The sequence below is a fragment of the Ceratosolen solmsi genome, unplaced genomic scaffold, assembly GCF_000503995.2.
Source record: "Ceratosolen solmsi marchali unplaced genomic scaffold, CerSol_1.0 scaffold41, whole genome shotgun sequence".
Classification (NCBI taxonomy): domain Eukaryota; kingdom Metazoa; phylum Arthropoda; class Insecta; order Hymenoptera; family Agaonidae; genus Ceratosolen; species Ceratosolen solmsi.
The window spans coordinates 7,676,714-7,703,687 of NW_011948424.1; the positions used below are offsets into that span (position 1 = coordinate 7,676,714).

A 26,974-nucleotide genomic window follows, 5' to 3' on the forward strand; every position below is an offset into this window, starting at 1 on the left:
TAAATTGTTCATGAAAATGAAAACAAAAGTGTCTCCAAATTTACCTGATCTTTTCGTACAATGCGATACTGTTTTATTATTACTTAATAATTCATGGTCGTTCGTGGTAAAGTAAAAGAGTAAAAAATAAAGAAAGCTCGAACCCCATAGAAGGATTACATATTTATTACTTAATATTTATTCATGAAATGTTGATTAAATCAAACCAATATATATATATATATATATATATATATATATATATACATATTCTTATTTAAAGAATATTCTCTTCCGCGTCAATTTCTTCATTAACAATTTTACTATTATTATTATTGTTGTTGTTGTTGTTGTTGTTGTTGTTGTTGTTATATTCAATATAATAATGATTGAGTAAATGGCGAGAGTTTACACGATGATTTCCGCTGCAAACTCCATTCTTCGAATTATGGGTCTTTAGTTTCGACTCTGTCTTGTGTAAAATTTTTATAATTTTTAACAAACAATCCAACCTAATTTGAATTTGTAAACTAAGTCCTCGATGTGCTCTAGAACAATTATCGTCGATTAGCTCTTAAATTAAGTCCACTGCAAACAACTTCTTTCACTAATTATTCTTAATAATGATATAATTTTATTTATATAATTGTATATATTTGTATTTTCACATTATTAAAGTCTTATAATTTATAACGTTGTTGTTTATCCTTTTTATGCAAAATTCTAACTCATTATATTAAATTGAGTTTAAAAAAAAAAAACGTACAAAATTAAAAATTTTAAAAATAGAAGTAAAAAATATTTATTTTATTGGTTTTGCGAATATTTCGCGAGTATAGGCGAAAGCGAGCGAATGAATAATAAGCGAACGAAATGCCTTATTTTTATAGAAAAATATATTGAAAAGTTTTTATATGTGCGCGTGCGAGAGAAGACGATAAACGAAAAAGAAAATTCGCGCATTTTTTATCCACGCACAATCGTCCAACGTTTTTTTTCATTCGATTTATTACGATTGGCCGTTAAGTTGATTCTGATCGCAATCGACTAATAATTAGATATTTAGATTACATTTTAGAATTCGTCAACGTATATTCGATCGAAACGTGTAACCCACCACTCGAGACTATGTAAAACGCGAACGTTTCCGGAATTTTGTAATTTATAAAAATTATTCATATAATTAAACTGTCGAATCGAAAACAGAAAAATAAGAGAATTTTTTTCTTAATTATTTGAGAACGAGACAGTGAATTTTATTTACTCTATATTTAATATTGTTTAGTAACACCATTTGAATGTATTAACAATAATAGCTTTTCTTTTTAAATTGTTTAGGAAAGAAAGATTTTGCAGCTACAAATGTGAAATTTCTTTGCACGATTAAGTAGCATAAAGAAACATTAGATTCCGTGTAATCGGTATCAATGGAATAACCAATGTAAAATATTGTATGGCATATATTACCGAAGTAAATGAGATTCGTGAGTAATTTTCGAACGAGCCAACTTTTAAAATACCTCGGCGCTGCAAAAATCGCTAATACCCTGAGAAAACAAAATATTTTCCATACAATTTTTTCCTAAAACATGCTGTTATCAAGCATAAGGGACGACAAATGCACAGTACCACAACATTATCCCTATTCTATCATCTTAATCGTAAAAAGGCCAATTACTTCCATCGCGACAAAATCGAAATTTTTACATTTTTCCTGCTTCCCTCCTACCCAGCACTCGTCCCTCATCCTTTCCCTATCCATCTTCCATCTTCCCTCGGCCCATTGGCTCCAGCTTCTAATAAAACAGACTTAATCAATGAGGACGAGTGAGTGTTCGGAACGTCACGAACCTTCTTCGGCAATAGTTCTGGAATATTCGAGAATTCGCAATGCCAAGTGCCCGCGCCTGCGCCAAACCCATCATTTGCGTTCCATTTCACGATCCACAATCTAGTTGTACGTCCGATGCCGAGCACGACGAAAGTAAGTAAGGCAGTTGACTTCAAGCTGTAAAGTGATTTCTAGTGTATAATCACGGTTTTCATCTCTTTATTGCAACCTCTTAGGCTTCTCGAGCTTTCCAAAAATTGTAGGACGATTCGCCGGACTCGCCGCCGCCGCCATCAATTTCTCGAATTGCTATAAACTGCTAAGGAGGAAGAGATAGTTGTAATTGATCGTAGATATTTTACAAGACGAATCGATATAGTTTTTTTTTTTTATGCTAGAAGACTAGTTTGTTTGATTGTACAAATTTTAAACCTCGTGGCAAGTTATGGATCAGGTGAGTAAATCTAGCTTTCTGTGATTTGTTAGTATCGTTCGGAAGTAAGGGAAGCACGTTGCGTTTCTAGAAATTATTTTTATTTCGTTCGAGTGCTTGCTTTTATATAAAGTTCTTGGGTTAAATTCGCCGACAATGATGTATTTTTTAGCTTATTTTATTTGAATTTTGCCATTTAATTTAAGGTGTCTGCGTGAAAGATCATAATTCCGAATGCGAATTGAAGTACTTGAGAACTGCCAAGTCAAAGGGTACTTATCCTAATAATTAGGAGTGTAATGTGTGCATGTAGTTGAGATTTTTTTTTTTTTATAAATAAATTGCATTACACATTAAAATAAAATGTAGATCAATGTCGATACAAATTAATATTTACAATTAATGTATATTAAACATATTTGAGCATTTATAGTTTGACAATAATTGTCGATGAATTATGTTTTATAATTTTTACAAAAATTAATCAAAGCAATATCGATGAAACAGTGATTTACAAAGTTTTTCATTCTAATGATCAACTTTTGGACGATGAAGAGATTTATGAAAAAACTTGAGAAATAAATTTAAAACTTTAAGTATTATAAATTTATATAAATAATTAAATAAAAATATATGTAAAATTAATTTTATATATAAGTAAATATATAAAAAATTTATATAAATTTTAAATATTACATTTTATGCTACAGTCTTACAAGAAATATATTTAATTGTAATATAACGGTCTTATGGTGTCTATTCTTTTTTCAAGGTATCCACATTGAAGGACAAAGGAAATGCAGCCTTAAAAGAGGGAAAGATCGAAGAAGCGATCGATTTTTACTCACAAGCCATAGAATTAGATCCAAATAATCATATATTATATAGTAATCGTTCGGCTGCTTACGCAAAAGAATGCCAATACACCAAAGCTCTTGAAGACGCAGAGAAGACGGTATCGCTTAAGCCTGATTGGGGTAGGGGGTACGTTAGGAAAGCTCACGCTTTATCTCAATTAGGAAGAACGGATGAATCTGTTTCGACGTGTAAAATTGGACTGTTGGTAGAGCCGGATAACGAACAGCTTAAAGCCGGTGCTCAAGGAATTAATTCGTCGCTACGTTTTTCAAATCCAGTCCTGCATCAAGATCTAGATTATCTAAAATATGACTCTCGACTTAAAGCTTATTATGAAGATCCTGAGTTTGTGAAACTTATGGATGATTTGAAGACTAGTCCCGAACTTTCAGGTAACTTGTATTACCATAGTGTAAAATATATATAATTTTTATATTTTTCTTTTTTTTTTCTTTTTTTTTCTTCTGTATTTTATGGCATGCAAAAAATTTGAGCTAATAATTGGTCTCTCTTATAATTGTCCCTCGTCTTTGGCCCTTTGTTTATTTACATAATTTTTTATCATATATATACTACAGAAAAATCATATCAACGTTATATTTTTAAGGTAATCATGTTCAAGATTCAAGAGTACTTGCGGCTCTTAGCGTAGCCTTAGGAATGCGTGATAATAAAACTGAAAAAATGGATGTCGACCCACCACAAGAAAAGAAGAAAGAATCAGAATCAAAATCCGAAGATATTCTACCAGAAAGGAAGGAAGCTTTAGATGAAAAGAATTTAGGAAATGTAGCGTATAAGAAGAAAAACTTTGAAGAAGCTTTAAAACACTACAACAAAGCTGTTGAATTGGACCCCTTAGAAATTATGTACTATTTAAACATAGCTGCAGTTTACTTTGAACAGAAAGAATACAACGCATGTATAGCACAATGTGAAAAGGCTATTGATATTGGTAGAGAAAACCGAGCTGATTTCAAACTCATAGCAAAAGCTTTCACAAGAATTGGTCATTCTCATAAAAAAATGGACAATTTAAAACAGGCTAAAGTTTATTACGAGAAGTCAATGTCAGAACATCGAACACCAGAAATTAAGACCTTGCTTTCCGAGATTGAGAAAACAATTAAAGAAGATGAGAGAAAAGCATATATCGATCCTGTAAAAGCAGAGACAGAAAATAAATTGGGAAATCAAAAGTTCAAGGAAGGTGATTATGCCACTGCTGTTAAACATTATTCAGAGGCAATTCTGAGAAATCCAGATGATTCAAAATACTACAGTAACAGAGCAGCGTGTTACACAAAATTAGCTGCATTTGACTTAGGTTTAAAGGATTGTCAAAAATGTGTAGAGATAGATCCAAAGTTTATAAAAGGTTGGATAAGAAAGGGCAAGATTCTTCAAGGTATGCAACAACAAGGAAAGGCAATAACAGCATATCAAAAAGCATTAGATTTGGATCCAAGTAATGTCGAAGCCCTCGAAGGTTATCGTTCATGTTCAGTCGCTGTAAGTTCCAATCCCGAAGAAGTAAGAAAGAGAGCAATGGCTGATCCAGAAGTTCAAAGTATTCTCAGAGATCCTGCTATGAGAATCATTTTGGAACAAATGCAAAGTGACCCTAAAGCTTTACAAGAGTAAGTAAAATTTTCTTTTCCTTACACGATACTAGTCAATTTTTTAAGAACAGGTAAATTTTAAAATAACAAACTTCATAAATGTTTGTTAATATTTCAATGTAAAAATTAATTAATGCGTAGCGAAGGTGAATGTACGCCTGTTATTGAAGATAAAAAAATATAAATATATATGATAAAATTTAATAGAAAAATTTAATTTCCATATAATTATATATAATTAAATTTAAGTTTCTTATCTTTAATAAATATTGCAAAATATCATCACGATAAGACCAAGATAATGTTTAAATATTTTTAAATTGCAGTCATCTAAAGAATCCCGATATAGCAGCAAAACTTAATAAGCTATTGGAATCAGGACTGGTAGCCATACACTGATGAATTTAATATTTACAGAAAACACTTTTATACAGTTATAGCTACAATGAAAAAAGCTTTTGCCGTTAAGTTCTTTACGAGCAAAGATCAATTTGAAGTAACGTATATTTCATTGTTGTCGTCAAGTCCTGTATCAACTTTTTACAAGATATGGTATTTTTATACGTTTTTGTCACTAATCAGCCACAAACAAGTGTATCCAGTTAAATACATTTACTCATACAGAAAGAAAAATACTGCAGAAGAGGGAGAAATTGAAAACATTAAAGTGTGTTTAGCTTTATGCTTTATTTATAAAAATGATAAATTGTAAAATCTGGCGGCAATTAATTTAATTAATTATAAAATACCTTTTGTTTAAACGAATCAAAATAATTGCTCTTCAACGTTAACAATGTTAATTTAATATCTTAAAGATTTTTATTTATAAAAGTAAATTTTGTTATTCGTGTGTTAATACACAACCTTTCCCAGTCCATTGTTCCTTTAAATTTACTTTTAAACCTAAATCTCTTAAAGCTGCTTTGATGTCGTCCTCTAAATTTTGCCCATGAATTCTAAGTGCCTGGTTAAATAATTCTTCAATACCATAAGCTATAAATTCTTTTGATTCATATGTATTTCGAACCGACATATTTCTAACTGCCCAAGAGGCTTGCTGAATTACATTAGCACATTTAAGATAAGCTTTAATCGCATCAATAATAATTGATACTGCCCCACAGTCGTAGAAAACACCAGCATTTGAAGGACTTTTTAATGTTAACGCTGATATACAAGCAAGTCCAGCTGTAACTACAGCTTCTGAACTCTGTAAATAAAATAATAATGTATGGAGAAAATCAATAATATATAATGAATCATTTCTTTTTATCAATTTTTCCCTTCATTATCTTCAAATAATTTTAAATAATTTAAAGGGCGTGATAATTTTATTATTATTATATTTTTATGAAAATTACTTAAATGGCAATAGTAATTCGAATGAGTACGTTCGATATTTCTGAAAATATTTGTTAGCAAATAAAATTTTGCAAGTTTTTATATTAACCATCCGGAGTATACTTTTGGATTATAGTGATATTATATGCGTACCCTTAATCTGCTTATAGCATATATTATTAATGGAGCTATTCCTGAAGTAATAATGTGAGCTTTTACATCGTCATTGCCTGCTAAGCTTTTAAGTAATTTTAGGGCTTGCCAATTTATTTTTTCAACTTCAGGAAAATTTGTAAATACATCTAAAATAAATTGTATTCCTTTAGCATCTTCAAAATCTTGGCAAAATTCATTCCTCACTATCAAAGATGCTAACGTTAGCATTATTTCACCAACTATTACTTCATTAGACTTGTAAACTGGAAAATGCAAAAATAATTTTATATTTCATTATGAAAGATCATTGTTAATCGATAAGACATTTTTTACGAAAGAAATTCCTTGTAAAGAATGTCTTTTATTACGATGCAAATAAGGGTTTATTATTTAGAATACTAAATATTATATAGAAGTTTCAAACTTAAATATACTTGATAGTAATTTTGTAAGTGTGTGTAATATTTGTCGGGCAATGGTTGTCGCATGTTCATGTGCTTTTCCATATTCGTGTCTTATATCATCATCCAAAGTTAAAGCTCTCAATACAAGACATACTTCCTTAACGATTGACATGTTTGCATCTTTTTTACTTAACTCTAATTTTAAATTATTTAGGATTCCTGCGTTAAAAATCTGCTGTCTATTCATTTCATGCTTGATACAACACTCTCGTATCCATTTTAATACTAAATGTAATGTTTGCGAATCATTGTTAGGAGCTTCTAATAAACTAAATGAAAAAACTTGCGTTAAAATAATAAGTAAGCTTATTCTTAAAAATTAATGTAAATAATAAAAAAAACCTCTTTTGAAGATTTACTCCAGCCTCGTCCAACAAATCAGGATTTCCAGTCATAAGTATCGTAATTGTTTTTAACGCTGTTTGTACGATAATTGGCTTATCCTTAAAATTAGTCAGTACTTGAAGTAACGTGGTGTAGGCTCCATTTTTTCCTGCAAAAACTCTCCGAGCAATATCTTTTTCTAGCTCTGACATAAGAGTATTAAGAATTATAGTCATGTGTTTACATTCGGCAGCTGTAGAATATTCCGAAAGTTTTTTTATCGAAGATATAATATCATCCGTACTGTCATTCAATGCTAAATCTTTTATAATATTCGTTAAGTCGACACCCTAAAATTAAAATAACAATGTATTAATGAATTTCGTGGTAATATAAAACAAGCGAGAAAATTTAGTACGATTTATTTTGCCTATGTTAATTTTGCTTCTTGCCTATATTAATTTACACATACTTTATCGCAAAAAGTGCCTTTTATTTATTTATTTACTTGTTATTCTCAATTATAAATACAAATTTTTTTCTATTCGAAAAACATTCCAACGAATGCACTCAATACCAATAAGATCGAATTCCCATTGGCTGCAATTAGCGAAATAAAAAATTATTAACCAGAGATAAATTTGCCATGTTACTTTACTCACTTGTGCATTGAATTGTTCAACGGCATCTTTAATCGCTTCCTCCGGTGACATTGAAAATTCCTCGATATTTTCTTTAACCACCTCGTCGTACGTCTCTTGGCTTATCACGCGGACCATGATGAGTTTGGCATGAAAATATCCAACAAACTATCCACTAGCCCCTAAAAGTCCGAGCAGCGCGCCTTATTAAAAAAGTAAACAAAAGGAAGTCGCGATTCATAAATAAACGAATAAAAAAAAGCTCCATACAGAAGAGCTGCACCACCACTCTGCTGTATACTCACGAAGAAGGAAATTAAGGCGGCTCGCGAAGACGATCACGTCGCATGCCGCACGAACAATAATCTTATTCGTATATATGCCCTTATTTAGGAGAAGTCAATGCCGTACAGCTTTCGATTTTCATTGCCATTCGATCAAGATCCCATTGCTGCGGCACCATCAACAACACAACACAACACGACTAACCGCTACGACAACTACTTCTATATAAGGTTATGCGTGCCAGGTACTTGCAATGATTTTTCAGTTTTCGTATATCGCCTGGAGGGCGCCACGCTTTACGTCTGCCTGCCTTCATCGAGCCCACTTTTTCCCACTTTTTTCCCAAGTTTTTCCTTACCACACACAGCCTTACCGCAGCCAGCCAATTCTGCTCTTCACCCAACGCAATATTAAGGTTTAATTTGCCCGTATGATGAGTGGATAATAAAAATATTATTCAGATTATTTACCTATTTTTGTTTGGTAAAACGTTCTTGTTCCGTTAGAATATTTGGCAACTTTTAAAGCAATTGCGTTTTTTCATCGATCGACGATTTTAATAATAATTATTTTAATAGTTTCATTTAAAGGCTCATCTCACCTCTCCTAAAGCTTTCTTTTCTATAAGCTACTTGGTATGGTGTGTATGTAGGACAATTATTTTGTAATCGAATCGTTTATTTGACTTAAGAAACAAAAATCGCACAAAGCGTCTCTATCCGCGCATGTGTACGGCTTTGATTTTACACGAAAAATTAAAAGAAATGTTCAAGCATTTCTGACGATAAAGCTTAAGGAAATTATTTGCAAAAGGAATGCTTAAAAATAATTAATGAACAATTACTTTTAATTACCACAAAGAATTTTCTTAATTTTCTTAATTGTCTGCAGTTTCTTTTTGTGTTTTTAGTTTAGTTTTAAAATATGTTAAAACTAATCGTTTCGTTTATGTATTTGCAATAGCAATTATTCTTAAATATACTTAAAATCATCGATAATATTATATATAATATTATAAAAAGTAAATTTTTTGTTTGAATTTTAATGAAATTAATTGAATTCCGAGCCAACGACAATAAAATTTGAGTAACGTTTGTACAAATATTTATTATTTAATAAATATTCATTATTAAATGTATTAAATAGTTTTTAGCTAATGATGCAGTTTTCTCTATAATTGTCATAGTAATTTTTAGCTATCGTAAATAAAAAATAAAAAAAAAAAAAAAAAAAAAAAAAAAAAAAAAAATAAAAAGTAAGATTATAGTAGTAGAAAACAGTATAATGATTTATAAGATGAAACATAATATTTAATTTTACGTCAAAATCACACTAAATATTTATTGGAATGTAATGCATAAATAATTAAGAGGATAGAGCTAACGAAACCCTTGTATTTATTTAAAATTATTTATAATATTGATGAAAATATACACTAATAATAAGTACAAAAGGATATATATATATACAAATATATTATTATAGTTTGCTTTCATACATATCGATATAAATTACTAGATTATAATTAAAAAAACAAAAAAAAAAAACAAAAAAAAAAAATACAAAAAAAAAAAAACAAAAAAAACATCCTTATTAATTTGTATAAACTATCCTTCGTAAATAAAGAGTGTAAATTAAAAATTTTTTCTTAAGAAAAACCAATTATCTTTACATTTGAAGCGTATAATTGATATAATGACGCGTAAATTTAATTTTTGTTTTCTTATTTATTAAAAAAGTATTTAACAGCTCTTTAAATAATTACACAAGATTATATTTATAAATATGAACGCGCTCTTTTAAAACGGTTATTCAACAATTCCAAGCAATTGATTTAAATTTGTTCTCCGTGGTATTCCGTGGCTAATTAAGTGCCATTTAATTCATAATACGACCGCATTGCTCGACACATTATTTAATTTTTCGGTTTACATATATTCTGGTTAAAGGAACGGGCGTCACAAATGCATTTGCACTTTCAATAAGCCAGTGAACATCGTGTCATTGTATTTTGTATTTACTTTCAATTTGAACTTTCGAAGCTCTCGACATACATATTAATGCACATCGTGACGTTAAAATGCATTTAAAGTCATGGGCTATTAAATCAATTAATTGTATATTGATAACACGACTACTGCACAATAATTTTTACTCTCATTTTCGTTTCATACAAGCAGTGCATTACTGAAATACATAAAGAATAAAATAAAATATGAAAACTAGTAGTGGAGGAATGTAGTCGAACGAAGCAATCGACAACCATAGATGCATAAAAAATGAAAAAAAAAGAAAAAAAAGAAAAAAAAAATAACTTAACCATTCACTTATCTCAGTTCCCAAACAAACGAAGAAAGAGAGTAAGCACTATATGCGCGTTACAGTACGTATAGCAACAGACAGTATATAGAGAATAGAACGAGAGAGGACGAGCAGCCAGCGAGAGGAAATAAAAGAGGAGAAACTACGAGAGCCGAGAAGGAGAGTGATGGTAGGTTCGATAGCCTCAGCTGACACGCCAGAGAATCAGCGACACACATCGTCATTGGGAGTTGCAGCTGCCGTGGGTTAGCTTTTCGATTAATTTCTGCGACCGTCGGCAAAGGCGATGAGGAGGCCCCGTGGACAGAGTACTCGGCTCCGCTAGGCATCGCGGTCTGCACGCGAGGATGGACGCGCTGAAGCCGAACCAGGAGGTCGTGCACGAGGGCTGGCTCATCAAATCGCCGCCCACGAAACTTTGGAAGGCGGTAAGTGGCTTTTCGACCGCGAGCTCGATCGGTCCACTTGCACTTTTGGCGTCGTGCCGATGGCATAACGGCGCCCGCGGGTCCGCGTGGGTGTCTGTTGTCGTCGGACGCGTCCCCCTCGATTCACGCGCCACACGCGCCTATAATAATGAAGGAGGACTACTCGTTTGGGCAGCATTTTTAACGTCTGGGGGCAATACGCAATGGCGTGGCTCTTCTCTGCTCGCGATGGTGATGGACCTCGATTCTCGATCTGTGAGGTTATGAACCTCTCGGTACTTGACAATGCATCGCCGTCTATTTATTATCGTACGCTCCCCTCGAGCCGTACGCCTTTTTCTACTTTCATTACCTTGAATTTGCGATTGCGCTCACGCGTACGTTCGTAGCGAAAGCGAATGCGGGAGGCTCGATTTAAATTATTGTATTACGCTTGGCGGCTATGCATCTCGTTGCGCTACATCGTCGTCCAATCAACTCCTTTTTTTTATTTTAGACATCCCGTAGTCGTCGTAATCGTTTCTGCGATATTCTTCAACCTTTACGTTATACGCAGCTATTTTTTATTATGTAATTATACATAATGTATTTGCCTTTAGTAATTCATTGTTGTTGTTTATTCAAGGTCCTTGGTTTTGAATTTCAATTGACATTTTTTTCCCTTTATTCTTACTCTGCAGAGATGGAGGCAAAGATGGTTCACACTTCGACATAGTGGCGAATTACCTGGGCAATATTTTTTAGAATATTATACCGACAGAAGATGTAGGAAACTTAAAGGTAGGATCGATCTCGATCAATGCGAGCAGGTAATTATTGCTTTAATTGTTAATGGAACGTCGATTGGAGCGGAAGAAGGCAAACGTCATTTTTGTAATGTATTCCAGGTCGATGCGGGATTAAGCTTTGAAAATCGAAAGGAAAAGTATCAGTATATGTTTAATGTTAAAACTCCAAAAAGAATTTACTATCTAGTAGCGGAAAATGAGATTGATATGAATAAATGGGTGGATGCGATATGCCAAGTCTGTGGATTAAAGGCATATACTCAAGACGAAGATCAACAATGCCAAAGTAATTCGGCGAATTATTAATTCTTAGAACTTTTGTGCAAAGGTCCACAACAACGAGTCCTGATACATTTAATTTGTAATTTTACAGTTTTCTCGTTTGAATCGCAAGAATCTCCACCCATTTCGCCCACCAGTATAATGTCCGGACCGTACATTCCTATAAGCGAATGTATTTCTGGGCCGCGTCTCAATGATGCAAGCTCTCTAAGTTCGGTAACAGTGCAAGCCATTGACAGTTACGATGCCACAAAACGATTAGTGCCATCTCCTCCACGTTCCCCAACAACGGATGCCGAAAGTGTTGTCACCGATGACGAATGGATTTCTTCTCTACCTAATGTTAATTGGGATACATTTCCCGTTGCTGGTATAATATCACGATATTATTATAATCCATGATAAGTCGTTATGTCAAAAATATTTCAAATTCAAATGTAAATGAATTTTCATGCTACTGCACAGGTGATCTTAAACCAAGTAATGCAGGAATTGGTTCATGGAGCGTAAAAAAAAGATTTGGAAAATTGAGGATCGTTGATTCGAATAAGCCGCCGAATGCGGATGAAATAGCAATTCCACCACGACCGCCAAAGCCATCGCACATGGTTACGGAATGTCCTGGTCATAATTATTTAAATTTGGATGGTGCGACTGAAAGTTCAAAGCCAACGACTCCTTCGACTCCTGCACAATCAGTTACAACTAACGATCTCAATAATTCAGGTTAATACCAATATCACAATACAAAAATAATCAAATTATTGCCACCTTCGTTCAAAAGTATTAAATTTTCAAAAATCAATTCTTAATATTTATTTGTTTGTTTGCTTGTTTTTTTTTCTTTATTTCTTTTGGTATCTTTAAAGGTGGCTCGTCAAAATCTCGTCAAATAACAGCTAAAACAGACACAAATATAGCCAATAAACCACAGAAACAACAAAGTACCAATGCAAATTCTTCTAATGCAGACGATCATGTATTCCGTTACGATTTCGATAATAATGATCAAGTGAACTCGGAGAATGCATCGACAGCCACATACTCAAATCTTTCGAGTCCTTTGAATAAGGATAATATGAATAGCGTGCCTGTAATAATTGTGCCACCTCCACCACCTCCATTGGTGTACCGAGAATTGAAACCTGGAAGAAAAACTAGTGATTCGAATGTTAGTAATGAGTTATCACCCACTGTAATTAACAAGGATGCAAACTGCACCGAACAAATAAACATCGAGCCACCAAGTATAAATAGAAAGCTAAAGCCAGTTATGATCAAACCACCCGTTGAAGGTAAAAGAAAATAAAATCATCCGTTTCACCCAATTGAAAACGTCGCATTAGTTAGAATAATTTATTAAAATTAAATAATGTAAATTATCCTGATAAATTCAACTGCATTTTTCAATGATAAAATATATTATTTTAGATTTATTACAACTTACGACACCGCCTGGAAAAGGGAAAATCAAATCAATTCCTAGTCCCATTTTAATGTCGAAAATGCAAAAAAGTCATCATCCATCCATTTCTGACGATGATAATAATGCATTTGAAGAAAAAGAAGATGTAAATAAATTATATAATATTTTTACCAAAATTATAGACAAAGATGTAAATTTATTAGCATTTTTATTTACAGATATATTTCTACCAAGACAACGATACTTTTATACCAGCATCAAATCGTCGTTTATTAGTCTTGCAATACTTAGACTTAGATTTAGAAACATCCGAAAGCTTAAATAATCCAACTTTACAAACTCCACAATCTCCTCTGGCTACCACCGTTTACAAAACCGTTGATTTTCTAAAAACTGAAGCTTTTAATCGCACGAGACAAAGAGTAGAGGAAGAAAGAAAGCAATGCACTGATGAATTGACATAGCTCATGGTGTATATCAAGTTTTTTAAACTAAGTTGCATGCGACTTTGAAAAAGTGCTTCCATAATTATCTTATTACGTAATTATATCTATATATATATATATATATATATATATATATATATATATATGAATCGAGATATATACGATTAGAAAGCAGAAGAAACGTAATGTTAAATTTACAACTCTAGTTTTAAGAAAACGATCGTTATCGTTAAGTGATAAAGGGAATCAAATTTTTCTTCTGTAGTTACCTTACAGAATTTATAAGCCAAGTGATATATATAAGAATTGTTAAAATTAATAAAAGTCTGCGAACATGCTCTTTATCGACGCTACATTAGTTGATTCAACGAAAAATCGGACCAAAAACTTGTATTCAATTTAAAACTATTCTGAATAGAGTTTAAAACTAATAATTAATGGAAATGTGCATTAATGTTCTTTCCATTGAGAATCATCATTGGAACTGACTCGACGTCATATCAATTAGTTTGAAACAATTAGTAAAATTTTGCAAATATATCGAAAACCACATTATTGAAACAAAAAAAAGACAAAAAAAAAAAACAAAAATAAAAAAAATAAAAAAAAATCTATTTTAAGATGGATAAATCTTATAAAATCTTCATTGTACATTGAAAATTAGACAGTATTACTGTAAGAATAATTTGTGATTGCTTTTAATGAAATATTTTCTTCTATTAGAAGATATTTGCCATTTGAGATTGAAGAGTTTTTCATCATCAGATACTTGTGATAGTGTAAGAGATCACTAGTGTTATATTAATAAAATTTATATATTTTTTTTAACACTATAGTTTTTCTGTTAAAAATTGAAAAAATTGGAGGTTTCTTTTGTAAAATTAGCATAAAACGTGATGTACTTTGATAAATTAAAAAAGCTATAAAAATATACAATAAAACAAAGCACATTTTATAACTTTTTTACTTTTACTTTCAAAGGAACGTCTTAACATCAAATTTAGTATCTATTTAGTTTATCCATTAGGAATAAACATTAATTTTAGCATTTATTTTAATAATCACCGTTTACTTACGGTTATTTTGATAATTTGTGTAATATAATTCTTTTTGATAAATTCGATATAAAGAAAGGCTAAATTAAACGTTCAAACAAACTTTACCTAATTAATTTTTATATAAGTCGTTTTATTAAAACGAGACAATTAATTTTAATTTTTTTGAAATAGTATCCAATTTCCCGGTTAATTTTCTTCAAATACCAATCGCTTCAAACTTACACTTATTAATTAGCATAAAAAATAATAAAATATAAAAAAGAAAAAAAAAGGATTAAGTTAATATGTGCCAAAGGACTTACGATTTATCCTTTTATTATTGAAAATTCCATGCAATGCAAAAAATTATATTTTCATAAGCTGATATCATTTGACATTTATAATGTAAAAAATTTTCATTCCATCTATAATGTTTAAATGCCTTTAACTTTTTAGTACGTAATAATTTGAAAATCTCAATTAATATCTAATGATTTAAAGAATCATGAATACTTGTTCAATGGCAATGACAATAAATTACTTATAAAAATTGAAAACATTTTTCAGATTAGTATTAAAAATAAGTCCTCAATTTGCAATAATATATGGAAATTAAATTCTTAAATGTATTCCGAACAGTATTCCAAAATTTTATAAATCAATCATGACAATTGAATATTATTATTCCACGTTTTAGCGATTTATTCTTTATTTGGGGCCTATAAAATGGAAATGAATCAAAATACTTTTTCGGATTCACTTATCACATTTTTTATCAATTTTATTTTTAAATAAATCTGTATGCCAACTTTAGAAATATATGGCACATCCATATTCCACAAATTTTCCATAAATCGCGGATAATGATTTTATTTTCAATAATCATTTTTTTACTGAAAATCGAAAAAATTAGGTCATTTAAATCCAGAGAGGAATTTACTTGAAATGGAGAAATTCTATTTGGTAATGGATTTTCCTCCGGTAAATGAACACGAATAAGCCAAAAATTTCAAATATAAACGCTCTTCGGCTCTCCGGGATGCGCGCGCATTGCGGAAAAGCACGCCGTTGACGTCATGCGTGGGTGGTCATCCACGGCGGTGCATTGTAAATCGCCATTGCTGATTGTGTTCCGGAGTCGTTGCAGACGGTAGTGGATCGCTGATTAATTCGTTCGTCCATTATCCTCGTCGTCGTCGTCGTCGTCGTCGTCGTCGTCGTCGTCCTCATCGTCGCCCTCATCGTCTTCGTTGTCGTCGTCGTCATCGTCGCCGCTGTCGTCGTCGCCATCGTCGTCGTTGTCGTCATCGTCGCCACTACCGCCGTCGCCGTCGCCGCTACCGCCGCCGCCGCCACCGCCGCCGCCGCCGCCGCCGCCCCGTCAACCCGTCAACCCGTCGCCATCACCATCGACGTCGCCGTCATTGTGCGCGTCTCTTGGTGCGCGTCATTGTACCATCGACCACAGTCCCGAAGGCGACAGTCGCCATTTTTTTCCCTCAATCCTGTCGCCTGGCGCCCGTTATTAAAAGTGCCGCCCATCACTCGTCGATCGTCCACGGGAGCCAATTTCGCTAGAGTCTTCAAATGAATCAATCGCGGAACTTCACATCCCTGTTGAACCCCAGCTACCTGCAAAATGCCCAGAGCTCGGTGCCGTCGAGCGCGGCAGCAGCGGCAGCAGCAGCTGCGGCAGCAGTTACCGCGGCAATCGCCAACGGCACTGCCTTAAGCGGTTCACTTTCCAGCAAAAAGCGCGAGGCTGAGGGTAAGCGACTTTTTCTCGTCAGGTTAAATTAGAGGGTCGCACGCGATCGATATCCTCGAGGTCTCGTGACCTTAGGTACGGCTTCATATAAAATATAAAATACGGGTGATTTTCTTATCTGAATTTATTTGAAAAGTCCATTAAATTATCAAATTATCTCAAGCCCTGTGCATTATGGCTGTATGAAAATGCTAGTCGACTCGAATGACCAGTGTATACGCAATGGGGTTTATTGATATTAAGGTATTTTGCTGGTTGTTTTGAGTTTTGAGCCTTGATTGTGTGCAAATATTTTTGATGTACACTGGCTTAAGATGCAGTTAATCTGATCCGAGCATTATGGAGCAGATTAATGCAACTGGAGCAGTGTATGGGCTGCTTTTGTTGAGACTTGTGTATTTGTTCTATTTCAAATGAGATTTATAAGGTAAGAAGTTTACGGTGTAACCAATAAAGCCTTTACAACTTTGGAATAAAAAAAAATTTTATGCAGTCATTATTAATGGCAATAATTACTCTAGTATTGTTTGCAATAAAGTTTGTTCGTTGTGGAGTAAGTTGATTATATCTGCTGAATAAACTTATATTGCATGCAATAAGAGTAGATTATAAGTGATTAATGTATTATTGTAATTTGGATTAAATAATTTTAATAAGTATTAATGAAACGTGAATTAAAAATATTTGTTAATTAATAGAGTTGTTGTGGCTTTAATTTCATTGTTTTCAACGTGTAATAAAAATTTGTTAATCATGTACTATCGTATGTATATATGCACCTATAATTGAATACTAAAAACTTTTATTCAACTGCCAAAGGAATATAATTGGATATGATTTTCATATTTTATTTTACTTATCGACTATTCCAATTAAATGAATATCAGATAAAAAATAACGCACTTTGTACGCTGCCCGAACATTACCGTTTTATCTTGTTATGTTAACAAACGATAAAACTGAAAGGTTGTAATAAATTACTAAAAATTTGAAAGCTATCAAATACAAAAAAGGAGAAAGAAAAGAAAATCTTATAAGGTATTATAACAGCCTTTGCGAAGTAAATTACAAAAAAAGTCACATCTGGCTAATTAAAAAATATCATTAAAAAATAAAAGAATAATTATTAACTTAAAAAAAAATAATAAATATTGATGTAATTAACAAATTCGGATTAGAAAATTAAAAATTATATATTTTTTATTTACAGCTATATTTACTCTATATATATATATATATATATATATATATATATATGTTCAATTATTGCTATTTATTTTATTTTATTCATATTTGTAATTAATATAATATTATGAGGTATTACAACTAATATAATATTAATGTAATATTATGAATAATTGTATTATATAAATATAATTAATATAAGATTATGAAGTTATTATTACTAATTATAAAATAAAAAATTTTTTTACAAATTTTTCTAAATAATATAAATCAATTGACTTTATATGAGTATCGTGGGCATGAAGTTTGCTTTTAATTTTCATTTACGCACTATTGTCAAGACCACAAAGTAATCGTTTAAAGCAGAACGTAGATCATGATATTACAAGCAACATATATAACATGTTTTACTATGTTGACTATATGCAGAAGTTTATATGTACATTTAAGTTTGAATTAATTTATTTATTAAAATTATGCGTTGCTTAGCAACCGTCCTTTTATTATCCTCTATATACTTAATAATCGATATGTATTTTATTACATGGTTAGTTTAATACGGATAGTTCATTTGAAATAATCACAATGTACACAATTTGAAATAAACACAATAATCAACTAAATCACATGTATAATGGACAGACACATACGCATCTTAATATGGTATCCGACAGATGCATTTTGATAAAGAAATTATGCTGCAGATGATTTTAATTTATAAAATTTTAAATAAAATTTTCCTTTCCAGATAGGGAGAAGGAATCGCGAGAAGAACGTCGAAAGCGTCGGAAATCTAGATGGGGAGGAAGCGAACACGAAAAAGCCAACAGTTCTGCCGACCAACCTTACACCTGAGCAGGAGAAGGCTTACCTGTGTAAGTATCCTATGTAAAATATTGTTATAAATAGTTGTAAGGTAAATTTTAATAATATTTATTTAACATTTTGAAATCATGCGCAAAATTTAAAAAATTTCATTTTGAAAAAATATAGAAAACTTTTAGGATGTAAGTATGCGCTTCTAAATTTTTAATTCTTAAAATAAAGATAAGTTTTTATGCTGATGTACAAAGGTAAGGTAAAGTAATGTAAAAGAAAAATGGACAAATTTATTCGTTTAAGATAAGATACTCATGTTTACATTTCTCAAAAAAATTTTATTTTTTAATATAGAATAATCATGTACTTTGTTGTCTTATGGCTTATTTGTCAATATGTCTAACTGTTGGGGTTTCTGCCCCCCTCTAATCCGTTGGTTTTCAGTTCAACTACAGATTGAGGAGACGCACAGAAGATCTTGGAATACCACTTAATCCTGAGGAAAGGTTTGAACAAAACTTAACTATCAACAATTATGACCATTATATCCACAAAATCTACCTATCTACTGACCAATTCAGCAACCAACAGCTTAGTGGCTTAAAAAAGTTTTCTAACTGATGCTGTTCAAGTTAATATGGAATACTCAAAAAAATTTATTCTCAACCAGGACTAAAATAAATATTCAAGCCTCAACACATCATTGAAGATAAATAATGATAATATTGGTTTGATCTAATCCATTTCTTTTATTAATTCTCAAAATGACAACCCTTGCCAATAAAGAACATATTTTAATGAGCTTTGAACAGTTTGTAAAAATATTTTAAGAACTTACCGATAATTAATTAACTTTAATGAATTTCTAGTTTATAGCGAATTTTTTATTTTCATAAGTTTTTGGTAAAAATAGTGATTTTTACAAATTTTTGTCAATATAAATTGTACATTTCTAAATATACTATGGATATTTTGATAATATTTTATAAATACATTTTTAAATTATTAAACTTATCGTTCAAAGAAATAATTAGGAATGAGAAAAATTGTAACTTCAATTTCTAAAAGTTTTGGGATATAAAGCTTTGCAAAAAATTTGTATCAATCCTGTTTTCAATGGTCAGAAAGCTATGAAATGTAAATATAAAATAAGCTAAAAGTTTGTATTTTATAACTTTTAATTAAAAAATGAATACTTATTATTTTTAAAGGAAACGTTTGAATGCAGAAAAGTATCATTTACAAATAAATTATATAATGTACAAAATTTGTTAATTCAAATCTCATCAAATGTTGGCAGTGTTCGATTTGCTAGATTCTATAGATTCTACTTTTTTTTTTGTTTTTTTTTTTTTTTTTTTTTTTAGAAAATCTATGAACTTCATGAAAGCAGAGTAGTATAATATTAATCAAGCCTACATAAATTTTAAAAATTTTAATCAATATATTTAAATAGTGAAATCTTAATAATAAATAAATCAATAACCTTTTTCAGCTACTTTTTATTGAATCTATGTACAAAATGTGTAATCATAGATAGGCTTTACTAACGGAATTATTTTATCGGGTTAATATTACAGGAAAATAATTATTCTATAACAAAATCTTCAGTTGTATAACCGCTCAAGCTAACGTTACTTTCAGGTTCAACATTAATTTATAAATCCTTAATTACAATTAATGAAAAGATTTTATTATTCCAATAGGTTTTTAATAATTATTGTTTGTTTAGTTTAGCATTGCGTTGCACAATTACGAGAAATCAGCCGATACTAATTTAAAGACAATTTTTCTTAATAATCACAGGATTTACTTTTTCTTAGTACTTTAGCAGCTGAGCAACATGTCTGCACAAACATTGCAGACTTCACTGGTTACCGAGTATTAATAAACAACCGACACAACTTCTGCTAAGCTTGTTTATGGCAGATACTTAGGATAATTTTATATTAATGGGCTGATGGAAATTATAATTATAATATATATGATGGAAATTATAATCCGATGCTCGAATTCGAAATAATTCAATACAAAATTAAAAGATTCTTTTTAGATAAAAGAACTAATTTTATTAGACGTTTTATTTAAAAATTTTTTAAATTTATATAATTATTAAAAGTAGCAAAAGTACTTAATGTGGAGATTAAAATAGAAAATAATACTCTTCAACTTAAAATTAGAAGCAGGTTGCTTGAACCCATGTAACATCTTTTTTACAACAATTTTCCAAACACGTTTTTCTTTCTTTCAGATCTCCATCGCCCGAACCAATTTACAGTAGCGATGGAAAACGGTTGAATACGAGAGAATATCGTACTAGACGAAATCTTATACAGAAGATCTTAAAAATCAATCCCGAATTTAAGCCACCACCAGATTACAAGTAAGCTATTGTCCATCTTATTCTTTATACATAAAATAAGTGTTTTATTCGCTAATTTTTTTCTTCATTTTTTACTTTTAAGGCCTCCGATCATTAGAGTTCACGATAAAGTGATGATTCCTCAGGAGGAACATCCTGACATTAATTTTGTAGGACTACTCATTGGACCACGTGGAAATACTTTAAAATGTAAATATAAGAAACAACAATAAATATCGATAATATAAATTTACTAATTTATATCTGTAGGTCTTCTAATATAAAACAATTTTTTAGCCATGGAAAAAGAAACGGGTGCGAAGATTATAATACGAGGTAAAGGCAGCGTTAAAGAAGGTAAAGTAGGTCGAAAGGATGGACAGCCACTACCTGGCGAGGACGAACCTCTACACGCTTACATAACTGCTAATAATCTCGAAGCAGTGAAAAAAGCCGTTGGCAGAGTTAGTATTGCATTACTAGAGATACGTCCGAGTCTTCATATCTTTAATCAAAATGATCCAAAGTATTTAAAAATATAACAAGAAAATTTTTTAACGTTTAATACATCTTTTTTATTGATGATTAATTTTATTTTACATAACTCAATTGCTTAAATAAAATATATTAATTAATAATATTTTATTTAATAATAATATTTAAATCTGATATTTTTTTTTAAATTCTCGCTTTAAACACTTGACTGTACTTAAATTCTCAAACGTCGAAGATTAAGCGAAGGTCATTAAGAATCAAATTCAGAAGAACGGGATGAGATAATAGCTATACTCGAGGAGTCAAATGTCATTAATGATTTTGTAATCTATCGCAGATTCATGAAATTATTCGTCAAGGTGTGGAAGTGCCAGAAGGACAAAACGATCTTCGTCGAAATCAGCTGCGAGAACTCGCACTTTTAAACGGAACCCTGCGTGAAAACGATGGACCCCGTTGCACAAATTGCGGGGCCAGTGATCATAAGTCATGGCTGTGCCCTGATAAACCCAATGTCACCAACAATATCGTGTGCTCTAGTTGTGGTGGCGCGGGACACATTGCTCGCGATTGCCGTTCAAAGCGACCGGGAATGGGAGGTCCCGCAGCCGCTGGGATGAATCCAGCTGGCGATAAGGCTAAAATCGATGAAGAATATATGTCACTCATGGCTGAGTTGGGTGAGGGTCCGCCTCCTGACCGCTCGAAGAACAATAGCACCCAGAATCGATCCAACTCCAGCTCGAACCCCAATTATCCTGGACTTTTCGATAGGTAAAGAAGGAATAAAAATCGCTACAAGCGAAAATTATTATAAGAAACGATAATGTTTTAATGGCTTAAAAATAATACACTGACACAATATAAGATATATTCGAAATTTATATATATATACATACGTTAATATGGGAATATAGTTGTATATGCCAGTTTAAAGAACAATTAATATTTTATTTTGTTCTATTACAATAAATTCTTTTAATTAAGTATTAAGATTTAAATTGATGATAAACAATTAAAATTCAGTGATAAGAGGATAATTAAAAGAAAAATATTGAAAGTGAAATTAATTTAGTAAATACACTTTTAGTCGACCATACATTAATGTTGCGGCGGGTGTATATATATGTATACACACACACATATAGATAAATATATGTCGTGCGTGAGCACACCACACACGTTTCTTTGTTTAATTTTACACATGTATTATTTGTCATTGTCATTTATTAATTTTTCTAAGTTAATTGTTGCATTTCCAAATTCTAAATGCTCAAAAATTCTATGTTACCATGCGTTATCTCCAGTGTGATACAATTATGTTTGCCGATGATGATATCAGAATGAAATTTACTAAATGTATATTGATTCTTAGGCAACAAGCACCACGAGCATTGATGGCAACACCCGCCCACCCACCGCCGAACATGATGCCACCGGGTCCACCACCACCAATGATGCCTCCTCCTCCAGGAATGGCACCGCCTCCATGGTCTCAACCAGACATGAACAATATGAATGGCATGAACAATATGAACAGCATGAATAATATGAATAACATGAACATGAATAATATGAACATGCAGTGGGGTCAACCGCCCGTGAGTATGCCACCTCCACCGGGTGTGATGCAACCACCTCCACCACCCCCCGGAGCTTCGTCTCAACCGCCCGCGATACCACCTCTAATGCCATGGATGGCACCCGGAGGCGGTCAACCACCACCACCAGGTTTGATAATGAAATTACGTTAAAACAATAAAACGAGCTTTTAAGATGACATGTCTAGCCTCGGTTAACCCATAGATAAAAAAAACTATTTTATTATCTAAATATTTATTACATAAATACCGTTGATCGAATTAATCGAAGATAAGTCATCGTATACTGCTGATAAGCATTAGCGTGCACCCACACGTAAATATATATTCAAGTTTGGTCACTTGGTATAAAAGGTCAGATGCCGCCACCTCCACCCTCGCAAATGCCACAGTCGCAGATGCAGCCACCACCACCGGCAATGGGCATCCCACCTTGGCAACAACAGCCCCAGCAAAATCAGCAGGCACCGCAGTCAATGCGGCCGCTACCCCCGGGTACTGCACCACCACCGGGATATCCCCAGGGGCCGCCGGGCTGGGGTCCACCTCAGCAACCTCAACAGATGGGTTGGCCACCGGCGGCGCCCGTACCCCCACCACCCCAGCAGTCCGCACCTGCGCCCCCGGGCATCGACCTCACGACCTTGCCAACCCTGCTTGCGCAGCCACCACCTCCCCCGCCTCCCACCAGCTAATCGTCCTCTACGTGGACAACGGATCAATATTGTTGAAGACGACGGGTGCGTTTATCTCCGTTTCAAGGAGACAACTTAGCATCTATCTTGCATTGTTTCTCGAAGACTAAGAAAGGATTTTGTCCTTTGGCTTTTAGCGCAATCACTGTACGCAGTGATTTTCTTGTTCTTTGTATACTTGAGTCCTTGAGTCTCCGAGTGGCCTTGAACGTTTTGGCTTAAGAATCATTCAATTCAAACGGGAGAAGCTGCGTGATGCATTAATTAACGTCCGTATGCCCTACTTTCATTGTGATTGAGGAATTACTTGTTGCATGACACTTTTTTTTTTTTTTTTTACATATATATAGGAAATAAATTTAATTAAAGTATTGATAGCAGGTGTGAATCAATATTAGAAATCATAAAGTATAGTTAGAAAGGTATCATACACAACTGGACAACCTCGAGAAATGACTTATAATATACAAGATATGGACGTAGTATAATTTTTAAATTAAATAGATTAGTCTTTAATGGTTTGTACATTTTAAATATATAATTTAAAAATATTCAAACGTAATATGAATGCATTCATATAAGTATAATTTGTTATCTAATTAAATGTAAGAATATATTAAATTTAAATAAAATAGTTTTCTGTCTATGGTTAATATCACTTGATCTCGTCGGATGTATTTTCTATTTTTAATTTTTGATTTCATTACGATTGTTCGGTGTTTTATTACGTTTATTTCTTGTTTTTCTTTCTTCCTTTTCTTTTAAGGATTTACGACGACGTAGAGAAAGTTAAGTTCAATTGAATAGTACACAGCGGAGGGGCTAGAATTGTTTGAACTGCTTCAATATTAGATAAACTGTTACAATGTTCTTATTATATTGTGTATCTTAGTATGGGGAAATTTTACTAGCAATTTACCAGATATTTCACGAAATCGGCGTTATTCCTACATACTTCAACAAAAAGGAATTATTAAATAATTTATTAACGCAAGTTATTCGTCAAAATTAGTTAATTAATAAATGATGTGTAAAGTACGTATATTAAAAAAATATGTCTTATCAATATTATTAAAAAATAATAACTACAATCAAGAAAATATTCATCCGTATATAAATGGCCAATGCTTAATGCATGTTTCATTAAATTCGAAGAAATAGTCCCCAGCGATAATTTAGAGTATTTACATTTGATACTGAAAATCTCTAGGATTAAACTTACTTTGCTTATTTAATAATTTGTGAGAATGGTCAAATGTAAGATATAAAATAGATAAGAAATAAAAAAGTAGTATGCTAAACGCTTGTCGATAGCGTAGATTACTTTTTTAAAGCAATTGAACATTTTTCATCTATTAATGTTGACATTTCATTCATAGGTTTTTCTATCTTATGATTATAACAAGAAAAATTATTCTTAAATTTGCCCCTTTGGGTTCATTTTGTACATATGAGCGACTATTTTTCTGAATCCTGTAAATTTGTTTATGGTTTTCATGATGCGAAGTTTGAAAAACTACGCAATTATAATTTTGTTTAACAATTACACACTGTAAACAAGTCTTAAATTATGTATCAAGTATAAAACTACATTTCAATTATAGTATATCAAAATTTTCATTTATACTAAAAAAAGTATAAAAATGAATAATTACACCTCTTTATTATCCAACAAAATTAATTTCAATATGATTGTGTATTCTGTATCTTCTATTATTACACAATAAATTGTATAAAAATCAACATGTTTATTTATATAAGTAATTTCTGTTTATTTTTGAATAATGAAAAGGCAAGTATACTTTATAAATACACACACACACACACACACACACACAAAATTATATACATAAATTATATGTAAATTGTAAACAAATTTTCTTGTTTTAAAAAGTATTACAGTATTTATATGCTGTACAGTAAAGTCAGTGTTTCATTTTTATTTTATTGTGAGATAAAAGAAAGTATAATTTATTCAATGTTGAAATTTGGCAATGACAGATAAATATTTTAATAACTATATATATATATATATATATATATATATATATCATAAAATATACATACATATTTAGAATTTCTTTTAGATAATACTTCGTTCATTAAAACTTGCCTTAATGCTCAAACAAAATCAATATCTCGAATTATATAAAATTAAAAAATTAGTCGTTGATTTTAAATACCGATCTTTAATAAATATAAAAATTCATATATATGTATATGTATAATAAATTTATGCACCGATACTGTAGTTTTAATATTTCCTTCGATTCATTCGATCTATAAAATACTTTTTAATTTTGATTTACAATTTCGTAAAATGTTTTTCAATATATTCATCGAGTTAAAAATTTATTCGTTAAATAATTGTTTTTTATTTCTATAAAATATTAAAAATTTACATATATACAGAGAGAGAGAGAGAGAGAGAGAGAGAGAGAGAGAGAGAGAGAGAATACAGCAGGGAGGCGAAAATAGAAGCAGAACATCTTAACATATCTAAAAGATTTTATACATAAAATTATTTGAAATTTTTTATGTTTTTTATTTTCTTATGGACATGGCAATTATTGTGAAACGTTAAAAAAATATTTTCATTGCTGTACATAAGAAATCTTTTATAGATGTTATTTATATTTATTTACAATATCGTATTAATGAAATAAGCAATGGTCGTTGTTAAGCTCTGAACGAAAATGTTTGAAATGAATTATTATTAGTTTTAAAAATATTTTCAATATTTACGTCTAGTACGTTAACCAAGTTACAACACAATTGATTATTTATTAAATATTTTTAAATAATATTTAAAGTATATTCGTTATTATATTTTGACGTTAAATTTTTGAGAAGAATGTGCAAATTTAAGGGAAAAATTCGTAATTTTTCTACATGTTTGATAATGTCGAAACGACGTGGTAGCGACTGGAAACGCATTCTAGAAATTTTGATTCTTAGAATAGTAATTAAATTAAGTAATTTAGTGAGTTAAATCGATGATTTAGAGGTGCAATCGTGTAGAACGCAATGCGGAAAATAGCACGTATTTAGTAATTAAAGTGATCAAGGTCGATACAAGTTATGAGCTTTCGAGTTGTCGCCTAGACAATGACTAAGAAAGCCGAATAATCCGTACATACATTATTTGATGTAGAAAAAACTTAAACCAAGTGCAATCGAGCAATTCCGTTGTGAATAACTTTACCAATTGATATCGACTGAACAGGGGCATCGTAACTTTTCAAATTAGTACACCGGCTAGATGGACAAGACGTGCAAAATATCGTAAAGCGATCGAACCTCGCGTCACTCGATAATAAGTCCTGTGCGACACCTCCTGCCGCCACCCCCATTATTCAAATAAAATGCCCGCGTCAATGTCATAA

At 31.6% G+C, this 26,974-nt stretch overlaps 4 protein-coding genes across 4 annotated transcripts; 3 read left to right on the plus strand and 1 right to left on the minus strand.

The window, feature by feature from the left end:
- Positions 1–1,888: 1,888 nt before the first annotated feature.
- Positions 1,889–5,279, plus strand: Stip1 (Stress-induced phosphoprotein 1). Its single transcript, XM_011500147.1, has 4 exons — positions 1,889–2,264; positions 3,016–3,493; positions 3,709–4,741; positions 5,050–5,279. Exons 1-4 carry the CDS (start codon positions 2,256–2,258, stop codon positions 5,120–5,122), a joined length of 1,593 nt encoding a protein of 530 aa, XP_011498449.1. The 5' UTR covers positions 1,889–2,255; the 3' UTR covers positions 5,123–5,279.
- A 127-nt stretch (positions 5,280–5,406) lies between these two features.
- LOC105362665 (armadillo repeat-containing protein 6 homolog) lies at positions 5,407–8,268 on the minus strand. Its single transcript, XM_011500148.1, has 6 exons — positions 7,955–8,268; positions 7,671–7,831; positions 7,027–7,358; positions 6,655–6,953; positions 6,218–6,483; positions 5,407–5,933 (listed from the first exon to the last, which is right to left on the minus strand). The coding sequence occupies exons 2-6, from the start codon at positions 7,785–7,787 to the stop codon at positions 5,565–5,567; spliced, it is 1,383 nt and encodes a 460-aa protein (XP_011498450.1). The 5' UTR covers positions 7,788–7,831; positions 7,955–8,268; the 3' UTR covers positions 5,407–5,564.
- Positions 8,269–10,488: 2,220 nt separating this feature from the next.
- Positions 10,489–14,196, plus strand: LOC105362666 (GRB2-associated-binding protein 2-like). Its single transcript, XM_011500149.1, has 8 exons — positions 10,489–10,684; positions 11,365–11,493; positions 11,572–11,758; positions 11,846–12,124; positions 12,220–12,480; positions 12,624–13,049; positions 13,186–13,325; positions 13,399–14,196. The coding sequence occupies exons 1-8, from the start codon at positions 10,604–10,606 to the stop codon at positions 13,642–13,644; spliced, it is 1,749 nt and encodes a 582-aa protein (XP_011498451.1). The 5' UTR covers positions 10,489–10,603; the 3' UTR covers positions 13,645–14,196.
- Positions 14,197–16,056: 1,860 nt separating this feature from the next.
- LOC105362757 (splicing factor 1-like) lies at positions 16,057–23,920 on the plus strand. The gene is given in 11 exon segments (XM_011500245.1): positions 16,057–16,431; positions 18,365–18,437; positions 18,439–18,491; positions 18,690–18,694; positions 18,880–18,941; positions 20,687–20,818; positions 20,901–21,007; positions 21,095–21,261; positions 21,630–22,066; positions 22,668–23,023; positions 23,248–23,920. Coding segments are annotated over 11 exon segments (1,914 nt in total). The 5' UTR covers positions 16,057–16,250; the 3' UTR covers positions 23,589–23,920.
- Positions 23,921–26,974: the final 3,054 nt, after the last annotated feature.

Excerpts from the sequence above, each read along its gene's own strand:
- Stip1 (XM_011500147.1), top strand. Across the intron at positions 3,494-3,708 it reads GACTAGTCCCGAACTTTCAG|GTAATCATGTTCAAGATTCA; the intron begins GTAACTTGTATT and ends TATATTTTTAAG. Across the intron at positions 4,742-5,049 it reads GACCCTAAAGCTTTACAAGA|TCATCTAAAGAATCCCGATA; the intron begins GTAAGTAAAATT and ends TTTAAATTGCAG.
- LOC105362665 (XM_011500148.1), bottom strand. The coding sequence starts at position 7,787 with ATGGTCCGCGTGATAAGCCAAGAGACGTACGACGAGGTGGTTAAAGAA. Across the intron at positions 6,954-7,026 it reads GGAGTAAATCTTCAAAAGAG|TTTATTAGAAGCTCCTAACA; the intron begins GTTTTTTTTATT and ends TTTTTCATTTAG. Across the intron at positions 5,934-6,217 it reads ATGCTATAAGCAGATTAAGG|AGTTCAGAAGCTGTAGTTAC; the intron begins GTACGCATATAA and ends TTTTATTTACAG.
- LOC105362666 (XM_011500149.1), top strand. The coding sequence starts at position 10,604 with ATGGACGCGCTGAAGCCGAACCAGGAGGTCGTGCACGAGGGCTGGCTC. Across the intron at positions 11,759-11,845 it reads CGAAGATCAACAATGCCAAA|TTTTCTCGTTTGAATCGCAA; the intron begins GTAATTCGGCGA and ends GTAATTTTACAG. Across the intron at positions 12,481-12,623 it reads TAACGATCTCAATAATTCAG|GTGGCTCGTCAAAATCTCGT; the intron begins GTTAATACCAAT and ends GTATCTTTAAAG.